General features: G+C 48.3%; 1 protein-coding gene across 2 annotated transcripts in view; it reads left to right on the plus strand.

Moving 5' to 3' along the window:
• Nucleotides 1-27,788, plus strand: part of TMEM132C (transmembrane protein 132C) — a 171,552-nt gene that overhangs the window by 117,867 nt on the left and 25,897 nt on the right. Inside the window, exon 4 of one of the 2 annotated variants that reach the window (XM_039724889.1) lies at nucleotides 12,748-12,931. In XM_039724889.1, coding sequence (XP_039580823.1) covers nucleotides 12,748-12,931 — 184 coding nt within the window. Of the gene's footprint in view, nucleotides 1-12,747; nucleotides 12,932-13,215; nucleotides 13,234-27,788 lie in introns of those variants that run through there. The other variant, XM_039724890.1, reaches the window with a different exon arrangement.

The following is a 27,788-nucleotide window of genomic DNA, read 5'->3' on the forward strand; positions in this document are numbered from 1 at the left end:
ATTCTCTGGTTTGTCTCTTCCCTTTCTCTGTCCTCTTCACCAAGACATTTAGTGTCTTGTTGGTGATCTGTAACCACATCATCAACAAGAAGAATTGAATTAAAATCTACTGATGTCAGGAAATAATGTCAATTTACACCAGGTGTCATCCACTGAGGATGAAGAGACAATCTCGGATAGCCTAGAGCATTTCTTACTTGCCTTAGGCATAATTTTGTCTTTATGTTTGAATACTTGGAGCTCAGTAATCCTGTAAATCCCTTTTTCTATATTCAAAAAGCTCCATCTGCTTTGGGAAACCCTTAAATTAGTCCTAAAGGCCAAGTCTCTTTATAGAAATAACTGGATAGCACAGATATCCTATCTGCAGAAAAACCAGCCAACTTCCTAGTGAAAAGTAATTCTTGGAAGAGCTGGCAATGCTGCTAAAAATTATTGAGAAAATATTTGTCCATTTTCAAAAAGCTTTTGTATTGAATGCCATGTAGATATGAGCACGTTTGGGATGGATAACAGACTGTGGAGGTTCTCCCATCTAGGATGGGAGAATCCTCTCTCTCTCTGGTACAAACTGCATTCTGCAGCAGCCACAGCAGGATATTTGCAGATTTGTGTCTGGCAGTTCTGTGTACAGCCTGCTGGCTTAGCCCAGGGCAGCAGGGCTGAGCACTCCTGGAAGCTCAGCTCTTCATGTCACACTGCCCTGCAGAGCTTTTGTCTCTGCACTAGCCAGAACTTGGAGTATCTGCAAGGGGAAGTGTCTGTTTCTGCTCAAACAAAACAGAGTTCCTGTGTGCTGTGCTGGCCTTTGCAGCCTGCTGAAAGTGATGCCACAGCCAGGCTGCTCCCAGGTGAGGGCAGTGGCACAGGAGAGCCACACTGGGAGCCACTTCATTGAGCCAGGGAGAGGGACAGCAACAGGGAAACCCAGGCAGGTCATCTGTGGGAGCAGAGCAGTGCAGCTGGTGGAATAGTCAATAGCAGCCTGTGAGCAGCTCTCTGCTGCTGGAAAAGGTCATCTCCTGGTTTGCCTTGGGCTTTAGGAAATACTTTCAAATTGTCCTGCCTTCTCCAAGCTGACAGTGCTGCTGGAGAGGGCGCCCGAGGGTGCAGGAGAGGTGACACTGCAGCAGTGGCCCCACTGCCATCAACTTCAAGAGCAGACCCAGAGTGACTGGAGCCAAAGTAAGGTCAGGCCCAAAGTGTCACAGGAGCCTGGCTCAGGGCTGTCAGCATGCTGCTCTCCAGGCACAGGGGAACGGGCAGCAGCACCCACTGAGCAGCCCAGGAGCTGGGGGAGATGTTAACCCAGGACAGCACCCACTGAGCAGCCCAGGAGCTGGGGGAGATGTTAACCCAGGACAGCACCCACTGAGCAGCCCAGGAGCTGGGGGAGATGTTAACCCAGGACAGCACTCACTGAGCAGCCCAGGAGCTGGGGGAGATGTTAACCCAGGACAGCAGCACCCACTGAGCAGCCCAGGAGCTGGGGGAGATGTTAACCCAGGACAGCACCCACTGAGCAGCCCAGGAGCTGGGGGAGATGTTAACCCAGGACAGCAGCACCCACTGAGCAGCCCAGGAGCTGGGGGAGATGTTAACCCAGGGCAGCACCCACTGAGCAGCCCAGGAGCCGGGGGAGATGTTAACCCAGGGCAGCACTCAGTGAGCAGCCCAGGAGCTGGGGGAGATGTTAACCCAGGACAGCAGCACCCACTGAGCAGCCCAGGAGCTGGGGTAGGCATTGACCCAGGTTTTCCTGGATGGATTGCTTGCTGCAGCTCTGGTTTCTGTGTCTAAAGGAAGGATGGATCGTTTGCTGCAGGCTGAGGGCAGTTACAGCCTGTCCCTGATTCTCTCCTTTTCCAATGGCTCTGACAGGCTGCTACCCCAGGAACACCAAACCAGATGGAGGACCTGAGCTGGGAGGAGGCTGCAAGGGCAAACCCCTTCATATTGTTTAATTTCAAGACCACCCATCTGGTTGGCTGGCATCATCCTTGCCCCGTTTAACCTTTTTTCCACATTGCAAGGCTGCTGTGGCAAACAGGAACCCCTGAGAGCATTCTTGGGTTTTCTCTGCCTACAGCTGTGTTTGCCACTGGCAGCTCAGATGGGAGCAGAGCACAGCCTGGCCTGACACATCCTGAATGCTTTCTTTAAGAATTGGCTCTCACGTGGCATTCCCACAGCTGTGCAGTCACTGCTGCTGCTGCTCTCCTGCAGGAACAATTAACAAGTGTAAGAAAATTTCTTACCATGCAGGCAAAGGTGGAAATGCATCTGAAAGGTCCAGAGGAGCTTCTGATTTTGGCTTTGTATTTCCCCAGAGCCTTGGAAAGCTGAACTTCCATCAGGGCAGTCCTGCCAGTGATCAAACAGAGTGTTCAAAGTCAGCAAAGAGCAGCAGTGGTGACTAATATTGTTGAAGATTTCAATAACAAAGGGAAAGCTTGTGTTCTTTAGAATCTTCTTTCCCTTTTTTTTGGACAGTGTCCCCTAAATGTCATTTGTATAATTACATAGAAACCTGGTTTGACTCATCTAGTGCAAAAAGGCATAGAAAGGAGGGCATAAAAAGGCAGCAATGATTGCTTGGAAAAAAATCACAGCAGAGTTAGAAATCCTTGCTCTGGGCGGTGAGGCAAATGTGTAATTCTGTGCTGCATGGAGGCATTCTGTGCTAGGCTCTCGTTTATGACTTTCTGCAATAGAAATCTTGCTGTTGTTTAAAGAGAATTGTGATATTATGGAGCCTGTGGTTCCCCCTAGCACTCCTGCCCTCTTCCTGGGGGTCAGGAGAAGATGAAATTGTTTTCTTAGCAATGGAAAGTCACCTCTGCAAAGCACATCTCTCAAAAGCCCCATCCAAGCCCGTTGTGTTTTCTTGCCTGATTTAGCACGTTTGAAACTGAGGCTTCCCAACAAATTAGCCATGGCAATTTTCTAATTGAGGTGCTGTGGGGGAAAGGCAGATGTGGACAGAGGCACAGATGTCAGAGGCATCGCTTCAGAGCTGCTCTCTGCAAGTGCTGTGTCGCCGAGGAGGCACGTGCTCTCCTCCCAGGCCATTTGCCATTAGGATCACAGCTCCTTCAGGTGTCTTGGTGAGGCACTGAGGACAGTGCTCCCTGTGCAGGGGTGTCTGCAGCCTGCCTGAGAGCCAGGGCACCCAGCTCTGAGCTGGAGCCTGCAGCTGCGAGCACAAACACTCCCACATCAGTGCAGTCTCCAGAAGGAGCTGCAGTCCCCTGAAACTTCAACGAGCATTTGCTTACAGGCAGATTTTCTGCCATAGCAGATACCTTCTGTATTTTCCTGCCTTTCCATTCTGTTAATCAGCAGGGTTGGATACAAGAGGAACACAGATCCAGGACTCTCCTCATAAGCAGAGTCCAGACCTGGATCCCCATCCTGCTCATGACAGTGCCTTCATTCACAATGCAGTGACTGCTTTGCTAATCCACCCTAACTCCAAACAGCTTTTGCCCCACAACTTACTTTTCTCTTCAAAACAAAGTATTTTTCCTTGTGAAAATTAAAATCCATTTGTGGAAAGCGGAACATAAAAAAAAAGGAAAACAGTTTTTTGGATAGAAACTCTGATTGTGGTCCAATATTAGTGATGGAGTAGGGCAGAAATCAGGGAATCCTTGAATGGTTTGGGTTGGAAGTGACCTTAAAGATCATCCAGTTCCAGTCCCTTACCTTGGGCAGGGACACCTTCCATTGACCAGTTCCTGCAACTCCCACCCAGCCTGGCCTTGAATGATAAATCATAAAATGATCCATTTTTTATAGCGCCCTCAATGCAGTAGACATAAGGAGAAAGAAAAATATCCAGAAGTGAGAGGGTGAACTTGCTAGTGAGATGCTGAATTAGGCAGAAATCCAAACGTAGATAGTTGGTGTAATCTCAGATCTATCAGCCGTGACAATATCCGTTTAAATGAATCCCTAAAAATGTTAATTGCACATCATAGGCACTTCAGCAATGACATTTCTGCCACTGAATGTCATGGGGACATTTTCCCCTTTATTATCCTTGAAAGGAGGAGTCAGCTACCACCAAATAACTGTATCATGAAATGTAATGGATCTACCTGCAGTATTTATGCTGCTTCCGCTTTCAATAAGCTTCTTTTTAAATTTACAACAAGCAAGAGCTTTGGATGGCGTTAGGAAGGCAGAGTTGTTAAGCTTTGCTTTATGAACTGTAAAATAAAGGTTTGTCCATCAGACTTGCAGAAGTGCAGCTACTGAAAGCCCCAGGGTCCGTGGTTTTTGTAAATTTGAATGAGAGCTGGTTTATAACTGCAGCCTGAAGTTGGTCACATTTTTGTCTGATTTCCCCAGGACATTCACTAGCACCAGCTCATTCTCTTTTGTTTTAAACATTCATAAAAAGGAGAAAAGACAGGGAAAGCAGACAGGGAATTGGAGAATCACAGAATGGCCTGGGTTGGAAGGGAGCTTAAAACCCATCTAGTTCTGCTGACCTGGCTCCTCTCACTTTCACTGGTGCCATTCCCATTTCCATGGAGTTCAGGAGCTCAGGATTTATCCCACTGCTGCTGCTCAGTGTTTTCCTCAGACTGGTTTGGGTTTCTGCTTCACTCTACTGTGTTTGACTTTAGCATAGGACAGGCCAGGAGATACAGCCTGAGACTGGGGGAGAGGAATACACTCATGCTGCAGAGTGCTCCTTAGTGAAGCTTGCAAAAATATATTGACTTTCTAGAAAGAAAACTTCTTGTGCACCTTCCCCAGACTGGTATTCTCCAGCTTTGGGCTAACACAGTATTATTGAATTCCCTGCAGCTCCCAGTCCCAGGGACTGCACACAAATGGGTTTGCTTGTGATGAAATTGCTGCTGTTGGGTTTATTTCTCAGAGGACACAGCTCATTTCAAGGGCTTTTTCTCTCTATTCAGGCAGCTTCACAAACACCCAGAGCAGCTCTGCAGCTGAGCTGGAGCTCCCTTCAGACAGCTGCCATCAAGCAGTTGTGATCATTGCTTCTGCTCTGAAACAGCCCTTGGCAAAGGGAGCTTGGAAAGCTGCACTCGTGTCCCCAGGGAGTGCAGGGGAGCCTGGGGCTGGCACCCACAGCCTGACTTCTCCTTGCCCCATGCCCTTTGTCCATGGCCAGCAAAAACTGCTTCAGTTCACCTTAGAGCTGCTTTCTTAGTTTCACCACAATGTTCATCATTAAATGCTGCTATTCTCCTCACTAAGCCATTAAATGTGTGCTTTCTTTAAATCCTTGCCTCTGCAAAGTGCAGGTATTACATCAGCTTTGCATGCCTGGTGGATGGTTGACTTGGTAGGTGTTTTTCCAGCAGGCAGGTTCTCTGTTGAGAAGGAATGAGGATTTTTATGCACAAATATTTTTGGAGTTTTAGACAGAGCCAAAAACCAGATACAATGGCAGAGCTGTAAAAAACCCAAGCCAGTAAGGACTAGAGGAGCTGGAATCTGCACACACCTGACTTGTAAATGAGATGTGCACATCCCACACCTGATCTGCATGCACACTTACAGCTAATTGTGATTTTTGTTGGTATCTGATTCATAATGCAGCTTCAGTTTGTTTAGAGTGGGTGCCTGGCACTGTGACTTGCTCAGGAGCCCAGCAGGCAGCAGTGGGGCTGTGTCCCTCCTTTGGTCACTGTGTCACCTGGGGGCAGAGCTCTGCCATGGGCCAGGGCCCAGCTGGGACAGAAACCAGCTGGTCATGGCAACAGCAGCTGCCACATCTTCACTGGGCCCAGTTGGGACAGAAATCAACTGGTCATGGCAACAGCAGCTGCCACATCTTCACTGGGTTGAAGGTGGAGGCTGAGCCTGTCCAGCTCACAAATGGATTTAGTAATTGCAGTTCTACAGGGGTTCCATTGCCTCTAAGTGGAATAAAACACATCTGCAAGATATTTTTGGCCAAAAATGTCTTATCTAGACTGCTTTGTCAAAGGTGTTCTGCCTCTGAAAATGTTTCGCTGGCTGCTCCCAAGCTGTTAAAGTCAGCAATTAAATGGGGATGATAAAACCTCCTTTGGGGTGTTTGATCTCATCTTGCTGCATCTATCAAGCTGCGAGAACCATGAAATGTAAGGCTGATGATGAGAAGATTCTGCCTTCCCTTCTCCCTTTGAAAGCTCTGGGTTTGGAGTGAGTGTCTCTGGAAATATCTGCTCGGGGTCTCCGTTCCAGTGCTGTCCCTTGGAAGCTTTTCAGTGCTTGCACAACTGCTGCCTCCAAAAGAGGAGAGAGCTGCTGGAGAGGTTCCAGCCCCCATGAATACTAAGTGGGAAATGTCCTTCTGAGAGGCAGGAGGAGATGATGAATCGCTGTGAGAGCCCACTCCCTGACCAGTCTGCCGGTGGGTTTTGTTCTCTGCAGCTGTAATGAAGACACGAGCAGCCTGTACCCTGAGTGTGAGCGAGGTGGAGGTGGGATGGTGGCAGCTCAGGCCCTGGTTTGCACAGCGCCTTTGCCAGTCTGAGGCACAGGCTTGCACACCTGATTCCTTTGGGAACTGGGGAGAATCAATCTCATCTTGTGCCTCGTGTGATGCAGCATCAGAGAAGACTGATGAGCCTGCTGTCCTCACTGCAGCCTTTATGGGTGATTAGTGACTGAAAAACTGCTCTGCGTGGGAGGGGGAAATCGGGGATTTATTGTGGTCCCCAGTCAGGTCTCCCTCCTTCAGGGCCTGGCTTGTTCAGCTTTCTGCCTGTCCAAGAGGGGAGCATTTCTGGTTTTCTGTACTCTAGTTAGCAACACGACTTGTGCTGTTTGTTCTCAGTGTAACATCACAGAGATTAGCATCTGGAGGCAAGGCTTGGACAGGGAATTCAGGCCCTGGGTTGTTTTTTGTGAGACTGGAAAAAACAATTACCTTCACCCTGTTCCCCTGGGAAATAAAGGCACAGAAATATCCCACCATCCTACCCATGCAGGCAGTGCATGTTTAATTGGCTGAGAATTACAGAATTACCCTCCCACAGGGCAGCTCTCAGCAGCTGAACTGGAGAGGTCTCCAAGGCTTTGGGCAGCCTGCAGTGGCTGGAGGCAGCTGGCATGCTGGGGCGCTGCCAGCGTGGCACAGGGGCACGTTCAGGTGCAGCAGACAGGCACCAGAGCTTCCTGCAGCTCCACCACGCCTAATGCCCACTGCTTTTGTTTGAGCTGTAAGGATCTGTGTCTTCGTGTCTCGCCTGAGGTCGTTCAAGGAGGCTGTGGAAGAGCTGGGAAGTGAAATGAGATTTCCTGTCCTGGTCCAAATACCTTAATCAAAAAGCGATGTTTTATATCACAGTTTATGACAAGAAAGCCAAGAAACCTTATTAACTAATCTAACTCTGATCTGGACTGTACAGAGGAATCAAGTGCAGCATTATATCATCCTCCTGAGGATACACACGTATATTATGTTATGATCAAGAGTTTGCTCAGTTATACCTCGGATATTTTCCTTTGGAGAACTTCATAATACTTTTAATGTCTTAGATTTCCATGAAATTATGTCCTCCCCATCTGTTAATGTCAAAATAGATCATCCTTTTCTTTCTCCTCTGCTGGTTTTTATGGTTAAAAGGTAAAAGCTAGGTTAATACTGCAAAATAAGATATTTAAACTGCATTTTGTCTCCAGTAGTTAGCATTACTCTGGAATTACTACATCCTTTCTGCAGTTTGTTGAGGGGGTTGGCTTTGTAACAGCTTTTATTAAGGACTTGCTGAAGAAAGTTACTTTTAAGCATTTGTACTCCGTGTGTACCAATGTTTGAGGTGGGCAGTGGTGGAGCAGCCAGGTCTGGTGGAAGGGGGGTGGAACTCAGGGATTTTTAAGATCCTTCCCCCCAGACCATTCCATGATCTTTAAAGCCACCTCCACTCACACTCTCCCAGATGAGTTCTAATTCTGTGCTGTTAATTTTCCTGAGATTGCTGTGACTCACACACCCCCAGGTGTGCTCCTCACAGACTCCCCAGTATCAGCCGTGGCCTTCCCCCCAGACCATTCCATGATCTTTAAAGCCACCTCCACTCACACTCTCCCAGATGAGTTCTAATTCTGTGCTGTTAATTTTCCTGAGGTTGCTGTGACTCACACACCCCTCACAGACTCCCCAGTATCAGCCGTGGTTAGGAGAAGGAGCAGGAGAGCAGGAGGTGCAGGATGGCAGGAGCACAAGCCCTGCACCCTTCCCAAGGTGGGCAGGGCCCTGGTGTGTCTGAGCTGCAGCACGGATTGCTCTGGGCCAGTTTGACCAGCAGCTTCTGGTGCCTTTGTCTCTGCACATGGCACCAACGTGCTTCAGTTCTTCCCTTTTAGTGAGGAGTCAGATGTGCAGTGGGACTGGGGATGATGGGCTTTGTGCTCCTCTCCATTTTTTATGTCACTTGGTAAGTGCTGATCTTGCATTAAGATGTCACTGTCAGACTGGAGAGCATTAGAGAAGAGAGGAGCTGCTGAATTTCCAGCAGGTCGAAGTATTCTCGGATCCCTGGGCACTTTCAGTAAAAATCTGTTGGAATAAAGGATGGCTAAAAAATGTTTTTAATCTAGGCTTTTTAAAATTTCTCTTTTGAGAGTCACTGTAATAAATCGAAATTATTGATTTAGCCTGTAGCAGTCCTCAGATTCACTCATTTAAGAGTGGAAACTGCTCCATTACTTGGAGCAATAACCCAGCACTGTGAAATCTCTCCTCAGAGACTGCTGGGCCACACCTGCACATGGGCATCCAGCGAAGATTTCTGTCTGCTGATGGCCCTGGCAGCAGCTGAGCTCTGTGTGCTTTCCTTGGGGATGCTCTGCCTCCCCACCCTGCCCTGGGAAACCCTGGCAGCACAGGCCTGGTCACTAATGCTGGCTTGTGGTCACTAAAGCTGGCTTGGTGGTCACTAATGCTGGCTTGTGGTCACTAATGCTGCTCTCAGTGGTCACTAATGTTGCCCTCAGTGGTCACTAATGTTGCCCTCAGTGGTCACTAATGTTGCCCTCAGTGGTCACTACCCTGCCCTCAGTGGTCACTACCCTGCTCTCAGTGGTCACTACCCTGCCCTCAGTGGTCACTACCCTGCCCTCAGTGTCACTGGCTCTGGCTCAGCTCAGCCCTGGCCAGCTCTCACACTGCTCCCCCTTTTCCAGAGCCCTGGAGGAAGCAGGATCTGGTTTGGGTTCAGTGTTTGTGGTGTTACCCAGTGTGAGTCTGGCCCTGAGCTTGGCTGGGCTGTGCACCCTTGGTGCCACATTTTAAATCCCCTTCATTAAGTACAGCTTTGGATAGAGCCAGTCCTGCATGTGAATAGAAGGAAAATCTTCTTCCAAGGGTAAATGTTTCTCAGGGCACTGAAGGTTTGAATGATCAATAACTTGCAAAGGAATGCTAATATCGTACTCAAAAATCTTTTAAAATCAAAAGTGCTGCTGCAGCTAGCACTGGCATCTCCCAGGGCTGTGTGCTGCCCCACAGCTGGCAGCAGCTGGTGAGTTTCATTTTCTCCCAACGTCACTTCTGGTTTGCCTTTTATGCATCTTTTATTATCCTTCCATTAACAGAACATTTCCATTCCACCTTCTTTTCCCAAAACTGCTCTGCTCACAGGCACTCAGGGGCTCTGCTGCCCGTTCTCCTGGGCAGCACTTTGCTGCCAGCCTCTGCCAGGAGTGGATTCCCCCATCCCTGCCCTGCAGGCTCGGCTGCTGAAACCATCAGCATCTGCTCACCCCTGCCCAGCTGCCCAGCAGGGAGGAGCTGTGGCTTCAGCTGCTGGCTGCTGTCTCAGTGCCCACACAGCCCTCAGTCCCCTGTGCTAGCCCGTGCTCCAGTCTGGCCCTGAATGATCAGCATTTTTATAAATTAAAATAAATCCAAGGAGCGAGCTGGCCCAGGGGAACTCTCAATCCAATCAAATTAGACTCGTATATCCACCCTGGAGCAATTCCTTGGAAGCTCTTCCTTGAGGAAGCTTCATTTGTAATCACTACGTGCTGTGTACTTTAGAAAAGTTTTATAATTACTTGCTGTTCCGGCTGCTGAGCACTTCTAAATGTTGGATATTAAGGAACTGCTGTTTCAGTCAGTGAACAAGCTCTGAACATTAAATGTGCTTCACGAGAAGTATTTTTTCCTCAGCCATTACACATCTCTGAAGGCATATTTTTTTTCAAGTGGATGCTTTCCCAGCTGTTGATGGTCTCTGTTGCTGCTGTGTGAAGAGAGGAGGAGGAACCTGTGATGGTGTGACATTGCATCAGGGCTGCTGTGCTGTGCTGTGCTGTGCTGTGCTGTGCTGTGCAGGGCTGGCTGCATCACTCACGGATGCAGGCCCTGGAATATTGATGCAGGTCAGCCTGGAGGGGCACCAAGGAAAGCTCTCTGTTGCACCGTGCACATTTTTGGATCTCAAATTTTACAGAAAAAAATACTTCAGCATTAATCAGAGAACTGCAGATGGATTTTGGTACCATTTTTATGCCCTCCACCACCAAGCAGCCTGTGTTTGTCACAGGTCAGGGACACCTGGCCAGGACAGCTCAGTGGGTGACTCCCAGTGCTGGGAGAAGAGGAAACCCCAGCCTGGCAGTGCTTTGTAAAAGGTGGTACCCATGATTCTGGCCCAGAACAGCTCACCAAAGCATGGTGTGAGATGCTGAAGGCATTCTGGAGCCAAGGGCTGTGCTTCCAGTGCAACCAGAACGCTGGGCAGTGGTTGGTAAAGATTTGGCAAAACCAGCTCTGGTCCTTAGCTGTGCCAGCCTTCCCTGTGGCCCTGAGTGTGCCACCAGCCCCTGCTGACCCTGGGAGCAGGGCTGGGACACTCGGGGAGAGGGAAAAGGGGTTTGGGAGCAGGGGCTGGCTGGAAATGAGCTCCTCCCCACCTGCAGGTGCCACCTCCAGCTCTCTGGAGCTGCCAGCAGAGTTGTGGGGCTGCTTTTGGAAAGGTGCACATTTCCAGAGGATTTTTGGAGAAATGCATGCAAACTTCTTGGTCTGGAGACCTTTCCTGGAGCTCATTAACTCAGAGCAGCTTTGATGTGTGCAGAGATTTATTCTCCATTTGGTGGAAGTGAAGGCACTGGGATAGTCAATCACATGGAAAAACATTTTCTCTGCCAGTTACTAAGAATCAGAACTAGAAATGGTGCAAATAATGTCATTTCAGGTGTCATTAATCGAGGCCACAGTGGTGCCTTTAGCAGCCAAGGGCAGGCTGCAGCTCAGGTGATTCAGGGGTCTCTGCATGTGCTCATGTGTGCAAATAACTGCCCAGGCTCCAGGCAGTGTGTGCTCCCCTGAAGTGCCCCAGAAGTGTGCAAACCCCAGTACTGCAGCTGCCTCCTGTTTACAGGCTGTAAGATTTACTTAGGAGGAACTTCTTCAAATGGCAATAGGCTGGGCTTGAGTCATGAATTGCTGAACCCATCCATCCATCACATCAGTGCCCAGAACCACTCGAAACGCAGGCAGGAGATGTGCCACTGCCACAAAAGTGCTCCAGTGTCTCTCTTTTGACACAGCAAGGAAATAAATTTCAAGCATTAGGTAGTATTAAGAGTTTTCAGAGGGAGCCATCCAAATGAAAACCCATAATCAAAATAATAATTATCAGGGGAACCATTTGCTTTCAAAGTAATCGTGCAAAGTAAAGCACAGAATATGTCTTAAGTAGCAAAAAACAGTGATTTCTGTTCAGAGGGAGAAAGGAAGTCTGGCACTTGAGAATGGAAGTGCTTTGTACATGATCAGTTCTTGATGGATTTTCTCAGAAATGGGCCTTCCTGTATTGTATGTAAAAAAGAGAGGAAAAATTGAGGCTGTAACGTGATGAATGCAGGCAAAGGTGTGATGAGGCTGGGATTGGGTTACTGAGCTAGGAAGTTACCTGTCATTCCCTTCATTTCCAAACCATTTCAGCATAGGGTTGGATTGCAGGAATATTCAGTGGAATATTAACGCTGTGGGAAGGCATTTGGAAAGTTCCGGGAGAGTTAATGGATATTTTCTAATGAAGGGAATTTAAACTTTTTTTTTTTTTTAATTAAGCCAGCAGCTAGTCCAGCAAATTTCTTTAATATATTCTTATTATTTCTGGTGTAGTTAAAGACATTTAATGTGAGGAAACATTTCCAGCATGTCTTTTCATATTTGTTTTTCAAATTTGCTTACTGGGTTTGTGGTATATTTTACCTATCACAAATTTTCTCTTCATTTGGTCTCAGCTGCCTGAGATTTTAATTTCCAGAGAGCACCTCTAAGATTAGACTAAAATTGTCATTTTTTCGTTTAATCCTGGTTTTTTTTAATGGCTTCTCCACAGTGGTTACATTGAGCTTCATTGCTGAGGATTTCTGTGATTTTGGTGGTGGACATCTTCAAGAAACCTTGGTTTCTTTTTGGCTGCACTAATTCTGAGCTCCTCAGCCTTCACGAGCTGCACTGGCCTTAACTTTGGCTGATCAGAGTTCAGATCCAAGCCAGAGTATGAAACATATTTGAAAAATCAAACAGGATTTGGAATGGAATAAGTGTTACAATGACCTGGAGTCCATCCCTCTGCAGTGCCCACAGGAGAAGCTTTGATAATTTGAATAATTCCAGTTTGTGTGCTCTGAGGCAGCTGTAGATTGGAAAAAAATCTTCTAGAAGTGTGATAACCACTCATAAGCAGCTGGGTTTGCAGTGCTTAACCTGGCTCGGTAACGGCTCTGCCTTTGCCTGTTTGCTGTCCCCAGGAGCACCAGCCTGTTCCACGAGGTCGTGCAGCTGGAGTTCGAGATCGCCAGCTTCAGCAGCCTGTCGGGCACGCAGCCCATCAGCTGGCAGGTGGAGTACCCCCACCGTGGCACCTCCGAGCCCGCCCTGGCCGAGATCTTCATCTGCCAGAAGGACCTGGTGGGCATCGTGCCCCTGGCCATGGTAAGAGCCCCTCCAATTTAAACAGCCTGTGCCCAGCCTGTGCCCAGCCTGTGCGGGCTGAGCCAAGCAGGGCCAGCCTCAGCCCCAGCAGGGAGTGCTCCCTGCCCTGGCACTGCCTCTGGAGCCATCCCTGGAGCCTGGCACTGCCTCTGGAGCCATCCCTGGAGCCTGGTACTGCCTCTGGAGCCATCCTGGCACTGCCTCTGGAGCCAGCCTGGCACTGCACCCAGCTGCAGGTCCTACACTGTCCCCAAGGGAGAGGAACCATCCTCACTCTGGTGGGCATCGTGCCCCTGGCCATGGTAAGAGCCCCTCCCTCCCTCCCAGCCTGTGCCCAGCCTGTGCCCAGCCTGTGCGGGCTGAGCCAAGCAGGGCCAGCCTCAGCCCCAGCAGGGAGTGCTCCCTGCCCTGGCACTGCCTCTGGAGCCATCCCTGGAGCCTGGCACTGCCTCTGGAGCCATCCCTGGAGCCTGGCACTGCCTCTGGAGCCATCCTGGCACAGCACCCAGCTGCAGGTCCTACACTGTCCCCGAGGAGAGGAACCATCCTCACTCTGCGCACTGACCCCACAGGAGAGGGATGCTGGGAGGGAAAGGGATGCTGAGAGGAAGGGATGCTGAGAGGAAGGGATGCTCAGAGGAAGGGGTGCTGGAAGGGAAGGGATGCTGAGAGGAAGGGATGCTCAGAGGATGGGATGCTGAGAGGATGGGATGCTCAGAGGGAAGGGATGCTCAGAGGATGGGATGCTGAGAGGAAGGGATGCTAAGAGGAAGGGATGCTCAGAGGAAGGGATGCTGAGAGGAAGGGATGCTGAGAGGAAGGGATGCTCAGAGGATGGGATGCTCAGAGGATGGGATGCTCAGAGGAAGGGATGCTCAGAGGAAGGGATGCTCAGAGGAAGGGATGCTCAGAGGATGGGATGCTCAGGAGAAGGGATGCTGGGAGGGAAAGGGATGCTCAGAGGATGGGATGCTCAGAGGATGGGATGCTGAGAGGAAGGGATGCTCACAGGGAAGGGATGCTCACAGGGAAGTGATGCGGCCTCTTCAACCAGATGCTCAGAGGAAGGGATGCTCAGGGGAAGGGATGCTGGAAGGGAAGGGATGCTGCCTCTTCAGCCGTCTCCCTCAGGTTTAAACCCTGAATTTCTTGCCTTTTCCCACAAACCCTAGTGGATTTTCCTTCCTGCTTGTGATTGCCTTGAACTTGCAGCTCCAGAGGGCCTCAAGGACCTTCTGCTGAAGGCCAGGTTGCTTGGTCTTGGTAGGCTGAGGTTGGTACTGATTCTCCTGCTTGATGACCTAATAGTGTGAGAACTTTTGGGTTGAAGTCAAAAATAGAAAACAGTAATACCCTCAGTAATAGATTTAAGAATTATGGAGTGCAGACCTCCCTGTGGGTAAATGGTTTGGGTTAAAATCTGCTCAGGGATTTTGGAAAACAAGGAATTTCACTGGATTCTCCAGCATTTCAGCTGTGCTGTTGTTAGGCAGGCATTTTATTCTTTGTTGGTCAGGATTTGGAGGAAGAGTCAGACATAGCTCTTTGCTTCTTGTGAATTTTGTCCCTCCGGTGCATCATCTTGGTGGCAGAATTCTGGCAGTATTTTCTTTGAACAATGTTCAGCAGATAATTAGATGAGTATTATTTCCTGGAAGTCCCAGTCTTCAATATATTCTTCCCCTTTGAAGAGTGAAACTGCTGCTCATATCAAATGAGGTCATGGCCAGCAATTTCCTGATCCACAGTCTGTTAAGTCAGCAGAAAGCCTGCACTGCATTCCAGATCTGAGGGGGAAATAATTGTGCTCATTACCTGTCAGCTCGAACAGGGAATATTTATTGGAGCATCTGTCCTCTAAGGACTGCAGAACGTGCATGAAAAGGAATTTTTGTGGTCAGATTTTATTTTGAGATAGATGCCTTCCACTGCCAAACAACAGACACGTGTCTGGTGGCAGACTTTGTGTCTTCTTGCTCTTTTCATGAAAGAACTCATCAGCTTCTTCTCTGTATTCCATGTCTGAGGGAATGGAGATTCTCATATTTCCTGTCAGGGTGTGATGCCTTTGCACTTGCATACAGGGTTCTTGCAGACTTGTGCCTGTCCTGCATTAAAATTCATCTGCCTGCGAGGGTTGCTGTAAGAACTGGAGGTCTGAAAGGATGAGTTTAGTGTTGTATAAATCATGTAAGGCGAGATCCTTTATTCCCAGCAGATTGCCAGTAGGCACTGTGGGTTCAAACAGAGGGTTCAAACAATGAAATCATTAAACCTTTCTCTTCACAAAGCTTTCTTGTGTTTATCTCGTTGCTGTACCTTGTGATAACACTTAGCCAGAGCCAAGATACACAGTGTTAACAGAATGCAGCTGGGTGGAACAGCAGAGCACCACTGGCTTTACTAGCAGGGTGTTGTAGATAAAGGGAATTTTCACTTCTCTCTGGCTGACCCTGCCCATGCAGGCAGGGTGCTGCCTTCGTGCAGCATTCACCTCCAGCTGAGCTGATTACCTGGCACTTCTCCTGCTCAGGAACAGAGTTCCCTGGCAGCAGAGAGGGTACCTGGCTCTGCTGGGAGCTCAGATCAGTCTTTATCTGCACTGCCCACAGAGCAGCAGCACCTGGCTGTGTCCAGAGAGGAGATCCCAGTGCTGAGCAGCAAGTGGGGTTTGTAATCCTCTGGAGGGAGAGGAGGTTTTGTTGATTTTGTTGTTGGTCCGGGGTAGAACTGCTGACATGCAAAGTCAAAGCTGTGACTGCACATTTAAAAGTGACCAGGAGCAGGAGCTGCCCAAAGACCCTGCAGTGTCCCAGGCTGTGGGGGCTGCTCAGGGCCCTGGCCCTGCTCTGAGGGACACCCTGAAAGTCCTTCAGCAAACACTTCCCTGCTTTGGGTGGAACACAAAGATGAAGGCTGCTCTGACCCATGGACTGAAGCTCGTCTCGTGTGAGCCATTCCGAAGTTATGAAGCAAGAAAGATCATGTATCTTTTATTGTCCTGTGCCTGATTACATTACAGAAAGAGTAGGAAGATGAAAACCAAGTGGTCTTCAAAAGATTTGTGCAACTGTTGCTATGGTGTTCTGGAAGAGATTAAAGAATTGACATTGTCAGCAAGAACTGAACCTGAAATGTTAAAATAGCCTTGTAGGGCTTGGCTCAGGAGCAGGTGGTAGGGTAAAGCTGCTAAAAAATCCATGCACATTCCTCGTGTAGTCAAAAGAGAGGGTTTTAGCAGAATCCATATTCCATGTGCCTAAGCAGTGTGCACAGGTAGGGAACAGCAACACAGAGATGTGCTACAGGGAAATAAGGAGCAAGAGACATCAAAACAGCTGGACTGACAGGAACTGTAATCTTTTTTTGCCAGAAAAAATGACGTGTAAATTTGAGGGAAGTCTGTTTTTTCCCCCAAGCTGAGAAGTTAATCAGTCTGAGTAATTTTGGAGGATGTGTCACCCTTCAAGGTAGCTGGAGAGGAAAAATGAGACAGAAAAGCTAGAACAATATAGTTTTAACAGGTTTGTTGCTTTCTAACTCTCCCATAACAGAATATCAGCTAAGTACTGTGCACCAAACTAGGTTCTAGTCAGACACATCCTCTGCTTTCCAAATTCCTGAGTATGCCCTTGGTGAGACCATCCACTCATGCACCCTGCATGCAGGCTGTGTGAGGGTCTGTGTGTCTCACTCAAAGTGTCAGATTCAATTCACATGGTGTATTTCCATCACTGAATAGCAATAATTACTGAGGCAAGATTTGTGAAGAAGTAATATTATTTATTAGACTTTGGATAGAGATGAGAAAAAGTGGAAAAATGCTGTTTCAGACACACTCCTCCCTTCAGATCTCTGGACTCACTTGAATCACAGCTGCTGTGAGACAGCACAGCTACAGAAAGTGGGGCTTGTGAAATTCATCAAGTAGCAGAGTTAAATAAGAAAACAAAATAATTTCTTAAGGCACAGGAAATATATCCCACTGTCTGTGGACAGGAAGAACCTGCTGGCTGGACTGTGCCCTATTCTGGCTGGTTTTAATTCCATGTTATTTGTTGTAGGATCAATTAGGAGAGTGCTTTCCTAGGACCTTAAATAATGATCTGCTAAGCTGCTGTTGAGAGCCTCCTCAATTAATCACAGGTAGCTCAGAACTAGCCACTTAAGGTGCACAAGCTTGCCTCGCTTACTTTCCACAAATTTTTCTGAGATTTCCATCCTGTCATGAGGATGTCCATGCCAGCTGTGTAGATTCTGCCTCGTGACCCTGTGAACACAGCCCAGATTTCCATCCGTGGTGTGTGCCCACAGGAATCCCCTGGAGAGCTCTGTGGTTGTGTTCTCCACGAGCCACGCTCTGGGAAGCTCAGCCAGAGATTTCTTTTCATGCTCTGAGTGGATAATGTGGATTTTTAACAGTACCAAATTTTGCTTAGGGGTAAAACAAGGTACAAAACCTGTGCATGAGTGCATTGTTCAGTGCTGATATTAAAGGAAGCTCCTTCATGGGGGGAAGATGGGGAATCCCTGATTTGATATTTATGCAAGACCATGTGTACGTGGGCCTGGAGCTGCAGTCCTTCAGCAGCAGGATGCTCTCCCTCTGAAGTTCATCTGCAGGTGTGACTGGCATGAAGCACAGGTGTTAAATGCTGAAGCATAAACTCAGTGTCAGGAGCCCTTCTGAGAGTTCTGCTCCAGGTTCACCTCAAAGGCCACTTGTCCCCGTGGGAAGCCATGCAGCTGGCTCATCCATGCGAATTTCCTCTTTACAACAACACTGATTTTCAGTGCCTCTGTTGTTTCACTGCTCACTGTGATCCACTGGTCCTGCTCACAGCAAAGCCAACCTGGAGCAGGCTCAGGCCTTTTGGAAGTTCCTTGCTGCTGTTTCACGTGCCCAGGAGTTTGTGTGCTCTCCTCAGTGTACCAGTGGGTGTCATGAAGGATGTGACAATCCTGTCCTGCCCTTCTGCTGCCGTGATCTGGCTCATCTGCTGCTGGGAGCTGATGCAGAGTGAGTCCTTCCCCTGTGAGCCAGCAAACTGGGAGCTGCTGCTCAGCCAGCTTTGCAGCTGGTGTGCACAGTAACCTGGCAGTGCCAGCACCCGTGTGTGGCTGAGGCTGCCAGCTGCCCACCAGGCACTGCAGTTCCTCACTGCTTTTTGCCCAGTGCTGGGCTGTTCCTTAGGAAATGCTTGGTTTGCCTGTTTCTTTGCATTCTGCACTCAGGGTGTTGCTGCTCCTGCTGCAGGAGCAGGGGCTGGACCCACTGCAGGGCTGTGACTCAGCCAAAAGCACTTCTGGCAGTTTTATGTGTGCTTGTTAACTGGCTTTGCATTAAAACAGAGGTGATCAAAAACTTAGCTCCCAAAGCACTGTTGTTTTATATACACATTTATGTCTGCCGTTCCCTGAGGTAAGGATTTTTTCAGGTATTTCATTGTAATGAAGTCCCTGCAATACCATTTTAAAATATGGACCTGAATAAATAGAGTTTTCATCCCTGCACAGTCTGTGAGTTCACACCATAAAGCTCTATCTAGTTCAAGGGCACACAAGTGCAGAATTCTCACTCTGGTTCATCCTTCAGTCGTGAACGAAGTGGAGGCAACAGGCACGGAGGAGCTTTCCAGAAGGAAAAATCCATTTCCTGATTTGCTTATCACAGGCAAACAAATGAACAAACAGATCATCCACGTGTCAGAGTTTTCAGCTGACAGGTATTGTCTCAGATAATTCAGTTATGAGTCGCATGAAATAAATACTGGGAGCTTGGGAAATGCATTTTATGCAAAATGGAGCTATTCTATGAATAGCCCTGAGTGGGACAGCTGACCCAGCTGTGCAGCCTGAGCAGCACCACGAAGGCAGGAGTTCTCAGAGTTTGTGTGGAGAGCAGAGTCCCAGTGCCCCGGTGTGCAGGGGCACTCAGAGATCTGCTGTGCCTCCACTGCAGCTGCAGTGCTCCAGGGCAGCACAGACTGCTTCCTGCAGGTTCTGGGGCTGTGATTGCACTGATTGTGCATAAATTGTTGATGTCAGCTGCGGGCTCTGTGTCTGCCTGTGAAGCAGTGTCACACACGACTGGGACCTGCAGTGTTTATTGATTCACCTTGGCTAGGGAAAATTGGCTTTTTTTGCTGCCTGCCCATCAGGAAACAAAACCAAAACATGGACAAACTGTTGTTCATTGATCTCATATTGGTCAGAAGGTGCAGACAGCATAAAGAACCCAAAATGACTCAATTTAATGCTGCCTTTGAAGTCCCAGAGATCATTTCTACAGCCCTTGCACTTTGCCTCCAGCTTCTGTTTCCCTACATTTCCTGCATTCCTGCTTTGTACAGTCACATTCAGTCCTGCCTTTTGCAGGAAATGAGAATGGATCAATAAGGTTATCCCAGCTGGCTGGAATGAATATTTCCACTGGATCAAGCTCTATGTCATTTTCTATGAGTATGTGCAATTTCCTCTTGCAGCATCCCCCAGCCTGACAGTGCTGTGGGATGGATTACTTTGGGATTTTTAAGATGCTGAGGAGAGGTGGGGCCAGCTAACTTCCAGATTTTTAAAGATCTCTGAGAAATGTTAATGTGAGGCTTAATAGATGCTTCTTAGTCTTGACAGGAGACAAATCCTGCCAAGCAAACACAACATTGCAGAACAACAGAATGTGCAGTGAGACACAAAGTAAATTATTGGTGTGCTGATACCAAAATGCTCCCCTGGAAGAGGAGTGTCAGAAACCTCTGGAGAATTCTGTGTGTGAGCAAAGCTGATCAAAGTCAGGGGGCTGGGTCAAGGTTCAGTGAAGCTGAGCTCCTGAAAGGGAAAGGAGGGACAGCACAGCTGGCAGGGGGACACAGGATCCACTTGTGTAGCTCATGGCCCTGCATTGTGTAAGGTGTGAAGTCTGGAGGCTGTGTTGTTCTCGTGGTGTATTTTGGGGCTGGTTTGAAGTGTTGGTTCAGCTTTGTGGCAGTGCCCCATCAGAAGAAGACATCTCAGGCAGCAGTGAATATTTGAAGTGACAGCTGATTCAAGCTGGGGCTGTTGAGCACAACCACAGAGGCATTTCCAGCTGCCACACACGGCAGCAGAGCCAGCAGGGAGTGAGCTGTGCTCCCACGAGCTGCTGCCCGAGCAGGACCCTGCAGGGCTGGGCTTTGCTGCTGGAGCTGCTCAGGACTGTGCCCAGCCCTGCCTGGCAGCCTGGGCAGATGGAGGAGGGCACAGGGCACTGCCAGCAGGAGCAGAGCAGCTCCAGAGGCCCTGCTTGCAGGAGCGTGCAGCTGCCAGCGGGCTGCAGCTGAGCAGGGAGCTCCTCACTGGCACTCTGCAGCGAGTGTGGGGCAGGTCAGGCTCAGCAGAGCCCAGCCCTGGCCAGCTCTGCAGGCACTGCTTGCCTGGCTGCACTCCTGTGCTGCTGCTAGGGCTGGGGAGCAGCAGCAGCAGCTGGCATGGCTTTGTTTGGGAAAGGGAATGGCTCTCAGCACTCTCCATTGCTGGATGATGCCTTCTCCTCTGCAATGAAGGCACCAGCCCTCCCTAAGCTTCATGTGGCAATATTTACTGCTTTGGCATCTGTTCTTCCTGTCTGTTCCCACTGTTTTCATGAACTCACTGACGTGTCTTGTTGCAGTCCTAGGCTAGGAGGGTTCAATGGTGTCTGGTTTAGTTTGGGACAGTTCAGTGCAGAAGTTTTCCCATTAGCTTTAGCTAACTGGCGATTGTCTGGCCTTAACTGGTGAGTACACATCCACTGTCCAAGCCGACTGCAGGCAGCAGGCGTTGGTGGTGTTCCCTGGAGGCAGGTGGTCTGCAGCTGCCGTGCTGTCACTGCCGGGGGTGGCAGCTGAGCAGGGCTGCCAGGACAGGCCAGCTGTGCCCGCAGGCAGAGCAGCTCTGAGCCAGCCTGAGCTCAGCTGGGGCGGCTGTGACCCACACACAGAACCAGAAGGGATTCCTCTTCATTGGCAGCTTCCAATGATGATTTTGACCTGTAAAGAGAGTTCTGATATTTCCGGGGGATGCCTCACCCTGCACCAGCAGGTGAAATATTTGCTTTGCAGAACTGTGCATTGTTTAGGCTGAGCTCTAATTGGGGAGTGCTGAGGTGTTCCAGCTTGGACAGTGAAACGATGGAGACAAGAGAAATGCCTTACTCTAATGGGATATAATGAGGGAGCACGGGGTTAAAACATCACCGTGACTTTTATAAGGCTCAGTGTTTTAATGAACTGCCCCCACACCTTAAAAACCCAGGAACCTTTCACCTTCAATTTGCTCTCAGTGCATGTTTGCCTTGCTCTGCTCTCAGTTTACAGTTCATTATCCAGACAGATGCTCCTCACTGAGGATGTTTGTCATGGAATTCACTCAGAATCTGTGCTTCAGACTCAGTAGCTCTGCTGGAGGGAGATAAAGCACAGAAGGCAGGACAGGGCTCAGCACAGTGCAGAGGACAAAGCTGGCCCTGTGCTGCTGGCTCTTCTCTGCAGCAGCAGTGGGGATGGGATCTGATCCATCTGTAATCCCAGAACCAGAGGGGTACCAGAACCTCATCAAACCTCACCAAAACAGCACTTTAAACCAGGCCCCAGCTCTGTGTGTGATGCCATGTGCTGAGGGAATTCCCAGCCCAGCCCTGGCACTCCGTGGCCCCATTGCTGTGGGGTGTCCTTAGACCCCAGTTCAGCTGCAGAGGGAATCCACACAAACACTGCATTTCCCCTCAGAAACAAATCATGCCTAATATTTAATGCTCCAGCACCATGGCATGACCACCAGCACGCTGGTGAGAGAGGGAATTTCAGCATGCAAATGGAAAAAAAGTAGCACTGACATTAATTTTAATCAGGTCCCAATCATCTGATTTGTCCTCTGTATTTTTTTCTTCTAGCAGAGCTGATTGTCTTTCTGCAAGATTTGTTACCCCACAGAACAATAATAGAGGCTGTAATGATGTAATTTATGGCTGTAATTTGCTTTTGGAAATCCTCTATTAGTGAAAAATAGCAACAGTGCAGTTTTATTAATTGCAGTAGGTGACTGTTGATGCTGAGTGTCAGTGCCAGAGGAGTGACTGTGTTGTACTCTGCTCCCCAGGGTCCTGTAGGAGCAGAGCTCTGTGTCCTTTGGAGGCTGTGCAATGAGTACTTTCCTTAAACTAAATAAGTGTAAAAATAACTCAAGTTCACTGGGAAGTTTGAGGAAATGACAGAGGGAAGCATTAGCCTGTAAATCCAACACTGAGAGTGTTACTGCACCCCGTAATGTGCTCACACACAGGATGGCTCTGCAGAATTGCACATTTATTTACACCTTCTACCCCCAAACTGCTGCTTGCACTTCAGCCTTGAGGTTCATTACTGAGCTCCACTCTGTGTGCCATGCCAGGGAGAACCACTTCATCTCCTTTCCCTCTTTAATGTGGACATTTTTTACCCTGGCATAACACTTTTATTTTCATTTGCATAAACCAGACTTTACCAGGATGTATCCTGGGGGGAAAGCGCGCGGGCAGAAATCACCTTTGTGTGATTGAAGGGTGAATTCTCTTCCTTTTGTGTTCTGAGGCAGCACACAGCTGGCCGAGGCCCAGCTCGCTGTAACCTCTGTGCTCTTGAGCTCTGGTTTTGGGGAGCTGACAGAAGGCAGGAGCCTCCTGCTGCACACATGATGTCAGCAGCAGGAACCAAAGCCATCCGTCTCAGAGCTGGGCGTCCTCAGGAATCACTTTGTCCAGGGTCCTGCCTGCCTTTTTTTGGGAAGTTTTACAGCTTGCTGCTTGCTGGAGCCAGCAGAGGAGCCTCTCTCTGGTCTGGCTGCTGGAGCTGGGACAAAATGTCAATTGGAAGCGTTGAAAAGCAGGGCTGGAGGGGAGCTGCCAGCTGGCACAGGTATCCTGAGGCATATGCTTGAAGGATGCCTTGAAGGGAGCTCCAGGAGTCAGCTTGGTGGGGTAATAAATAAACCATTCCAGGCTCAGTCATTCCTGCTCGCTGCTCTTACCTCATCCAAATTACGGGCTGCTCATTAAGCCCTGGGAGCTCTGATAGGCAAAAATAGGGATTGTCTGGCGGGGTGGGAGCCACACGTCTGCCTGCAGCCAGGCTGTGCCTCTCCTGTGGCTGGGTTCCACAGCAGGCTGGCTCATCTCTGCAGTGGACATGCATTTCCTGAGCAGGGTTGGGCTGCCAGGAGCCCTCTGCGCTGCTGCTTCTGCGTGCAGGAACACTCCCTGCTCAAGGTGGATGCTGGTCTCCCTCCCCTGCTGCAGTTCTGCCAGGGCAGCTCTAGCCCTGAGGAGTAAAAATCACAGTAATTCCATAAGTGGAGCCAGCTTTGTGGCTAGAGGTGATGTCTTTTATTAGGCCATCCACTAGAGGAGGAAGAAAAGGCCAAGCTCTCAAGCACACTGATCTTTTTTAAGCCCCTTTCAGAGCTGGAAGTTGCTGTGAGATGCTCAGATAAAGTTAATGGTCACTGGGATTGCTGCAGGTTACACTAACAAGAAAATGGGGCTTTAAACAAATGGGTTTGATCCCTTGCTCTGTCACAGCCCTGGCTTACACAGTGATCAGAGCAGCCTCTTTCAGGATGCTTCTCTAGCCAGGAGCCTGCAGCAGGGTCTGGACAAGCAGCCCCTGGAGGTAAAACATGTTTCTGCTTGAGGAAGGGGGAAATAATTGCATCTGAGGTTATACATGCTGTATATATTCAATTTTCCTCCTGCTAGATATATGCCAGGTTTGGTTTCTATAAGGCCCACCAGTCTATCAGACGTGTCTGATCAATAATTTAATTTTCCTGTGTCTCTCATCTTTTTAACCACAGTGAGTTCTTGATGTCTGTACAGTATCTGCTCCCATTAATGCAATCATCTTGTTCCTGCCCTCTGTGTGCTTTGCTTATGTAGAGCTGCTGTGAAATCAGTGAAATCAATAAACTATTTGAAAAGGGAAAATAGTCTGGGTACAAGGATAGGAAATAATTATGACTATTTCTGCATTTTTAGGACCACTTTTTCATAGGGGTTGCACAAGGGTTTGTGTTGTCTTTGTTACAGATTTTGCTTATCAAAAAAACAAAACAAAACTGTACAGCCAAAACAAGAAAAGAGCAAGTAGAAAATTCCTCTTGCTGATTTCAAACCAGACTAAATTAAATTGAAACACCGAAGCAGAAGCTGCCTGCTTCACTTCCAGTGTGGATGGAGCAGGGCTGTGACATCACAGACTCCAGCCAAGTGCTCAGCCAGGAGCTGAGGAGCTTCACGGGCTTGTAGGACACGAGTTCTGTCCATTAGAAGGAGAAAGCTGCTCATTCACAATCCATGGCATATTCATCTGCCCAAATAAAACAAGTTCACAACCTCCAGAGCAGCCATAACAATCACCCCTGTATCAGGCAGTGCCCCAGTTCTTTAAAACAAGAAATTGTCCTTGGGGCTTAATCCTGGAAGTCCATAAAGCATTTAAAATTCCTTCACCTCAGTGGCAGAGCTCAGATCACCCTCACACCCCCAAGTTAATGCTCTCAGTGTGTTTGTTTCCACTCTTTTCCAAGCACTAAGGGTGCTCATGAGAAAAAATTCTGTGTATGGCTGGGTACTGTAGATGTTTCCATGTGTCTGCCAGAAATTAAATGTGTATAATTCATGCACTGCATAAATGCATAAACCCAGACATTTTCAAGAGAACTTAGGACAATTTATTGCTTGTTTTATCAAGTGTAAGTGTGCTCAGGAGTGCCTGCAAGTGCTCTTGGATCCGTAGGCAGCAGTGCTCCGAGGCAGCAGCAGCAGTGGTTCTCAAGTGGGCTGGTCTCAGAACAAGGGCTGTTAACCTGGCACTTCACACGTGTTCATCTGTTTGCATTTGCTATGCTAAAATAGCCAGTTATGGTGCTGGAGTTGGAATATCTCAGGTAATCGCTCACTTTTCAAGCCATAACTGCAATTTTTTCTCTCTAGATAATGTTTCCTATGTAAGTGCTTTCATTGCTAAGTCAATTTAGCTAAATATTGAAAGTGAGGACTGAAATGGCACAAAGAGGAGCAGGTAGTTTCCTGTGTTACAAACAAGCATCTTCTAAAAAATCTGGGTTTTTTTAAATAGATGTGTATGCTTGGAGAATTAGAATGTAGGCTTCTGCTTCCCATCTTCTCCAGTCTCTTTTATGTCCTTATTCTATATTTTAAGTGGTTCCAGAAGGATGAAATGTGGGGTTCTGTTTCCCATCTCCTGCAGTTGTCCTGAAGGATTTTTGTTAAGTTTTAATAGGTTCCAGAACCGTTTCCTTTGAAGTCATTTTCAGTTCCAGACTCTTCCTCCACACAGCAGGAAATGCCATCTTTCCTTGCAAATGCAGACTGGCCATAGTCCTGGCACGGCTGTTCAGCCAACAGGACACAGAGACAGCTTTGCTGCAGTATTTGGCTTTTCCACATTTAATTTTATTCCTTTATTTAATATTTGAGCTGTTCCTGATGGGATTTGGTGCCACAGCTCCACCAAGGCAGAGTGGCCCCAGCCAGAGGCTCAGCATTGGGGAGACACTCTGATAAACACTCACAAAAAACAAACTGCAACCACTTACAGCTTTAAAGATGCTGAAGGGAGACACAATCCAACATGAAAATGTTGATTTTATTCCATGTCCTTATTAATTCGCTGCTTCCATGACCTTTCTGCAGGTTTTAAGATAAAATAGAGGGAGATATATATATATATATATATATTTTATATTTATATTCAATATTAGATTATATAAATATATATAAATTCTATAACATATAAAATATATAATAAATATTTATAGAGAATATATATCTATGTAAATATAATTTTTTAATTTTTAATTTTTTTAATCCATAAGGGATAGAATCAAGACCCACTTAGCTATAGTGGTACTTGGAGTTCTATAGTTCATAAATAACAGTAATCAATTTCTTTGTTTTATTTTGATTTAATTTTGGGGCTCTGTATTTACCCAAATATATTTGAAAAAGAAAAAAAAAAAAGGAAAACTAGAACACTTCAGTATTTTTTGAGTGTTTTACTCAGCAGGAAAAGCAAACCCAAGCAGTGTCAGATGCCAATTGCAGCTGCCCCAGCAGCGCTGTGAGGTGGCTCCTCTCTGCTAAAGCTTTGTCAAACACAGCACCTGGAGCCAGGACAGGGCTGCTTTTCCAGAAATAATAAATTCACATTCAGGCAGTGGAACTTTACTGGTGGAAATATTAATGCAAGTGCTTAGATCCTTATTTCACAAGGGAGAGGAAATAAGATTTCCTGGTTAGTCTCAGTGCCTGTGGCAAACTCATACAGCTCCAGAATTAAGTTTTGAATTGGTTTTATGAGCTGCATATGATAAAGTTAGTATGACAAATACAGTCAAGTAAACATTTACTTCTGAAGCCAATTTGTTAAAAGAAATCTGAATTTGATTCTCTGTTGTTCAGAGGTGAAGAAGTGACAGGAGCTGCAGAGGCATCGTGGTTCTGTGGTTCTGCCCCTCTGCCCTGCTGGCTGCTACGGTTCTTCACTCCACCTGGCTCCAGAGCTGGAAGTGGGGAGGAGAAGGGCTGGGTATCCCCCCAGCAGTCCCAGAAAGCTGCCCTGTCTGCCAGGACGGTTCCTTCCCCACCAGCTCTGCACGAGGGGCATTCACACCCTCAGCTTAAAGCAGAATTTGTCAGGGTTTGTCCCTTTGGGAAGGTTCCTCCTGCTCATAACGCAGGCTGTGCCCATTGCTGCTTTCCCTGCTGGCCAGAACTCCATTTATGGCCTTCTCACATGGACTCCTGATAGGATTTTACTTTTCTGTTCACCATTCCAAAGCTCCTGCTGTCACAATAATGTGGGTAGAGCCCAGAGCTCTGTCCCTGGCCCTGTGTGCCCGCACAGACCTGGGCAGTGCCAGCCTTGCATGTCACCAGCTGCAGACAGAGCCAAGCAATGCTCCAGAACCTTCTTCCTTTGTGAGGGATGCTCACTTTTGACAGATGACAGAATTACATTTACAGTCTGCATCTGCTAAATCAAAGTAATCGTGGGTGAGGCTCCCTCCTGCACGTCTGGATGCTAACAGGATGGATTCCCTGCAAGGAAAGTGGGGATTAGTCAGCCAAGATCCAAAGATATTTCTCTGCATCCCTGTCTCTCAATATATTCTACATCCCCCTTTTTCTGTCTGCTAAGTGTAATTTATCAGGACTCAAAAATTCCACTAGCAGGGTATTTGAAAACTGTGCAAGCAGGGAAGAAAACTGAATGGTTTGCTGCTAATGTAGGGGGCCAGTAATTAAGATTTATCTTAATGTGGAGACTAAACAGAGACAGGATCGTTGATTAAAAGGGCATTGCATTTGCAGAACACTGAGTTCCCTTTCTGAAGAGACACTTAGATCTTGGTCATAAATTACGCTGTCCACAAAAGCTGCAGGGAAGATTGTGCTGGGCCCAAAAAATTCCCATCCCAGCTTTGCTTTGTGTCCTCCTGGCCCCAGGAAGCTGCCACTGTGTTCTGGCAGGGCTCCAGCCCCAGGAGGAGCTGTGAGGGGCCCCAGCCCAGCCTGGGCACTGCTGGGCTCTGTCAGAGCCTCTCTGCTGGGCACTGGGGAGGATGAGCCTGAATCCTGCCTGGTGTCCCTGCTCCCATCCCCTCCCTGCCCTGTGCAGGCTCCTGGAGTCTGTGCTGGGATTTCTGCACCCAGAGCAGCAGATCCCAGCACACCTGGGGAATCCCCGAGTGCTTTGTGTTCTGAACAGAGCCAGGGATGAGCCAAGCCCTCCCCATCCCCTCCCTGCCCTGTGCAGGCTCCAGGGAGCCAGAGCCCTGCCAG

Source organism: Passer montanus, unplaced genomic scaffold (assembly GCF_014805655.1).
Source record: "Passer montanus isolate IOZ18808 unplaced genomic scaffold, ASM1480565v1 scaffold53, whole genome shotgun sequence".
Lineage (NCBI taxonomy): Eukaryota > Metazoa > Chordata > Aves > Passeriformes > Passeridae > Passer > Passer montanus.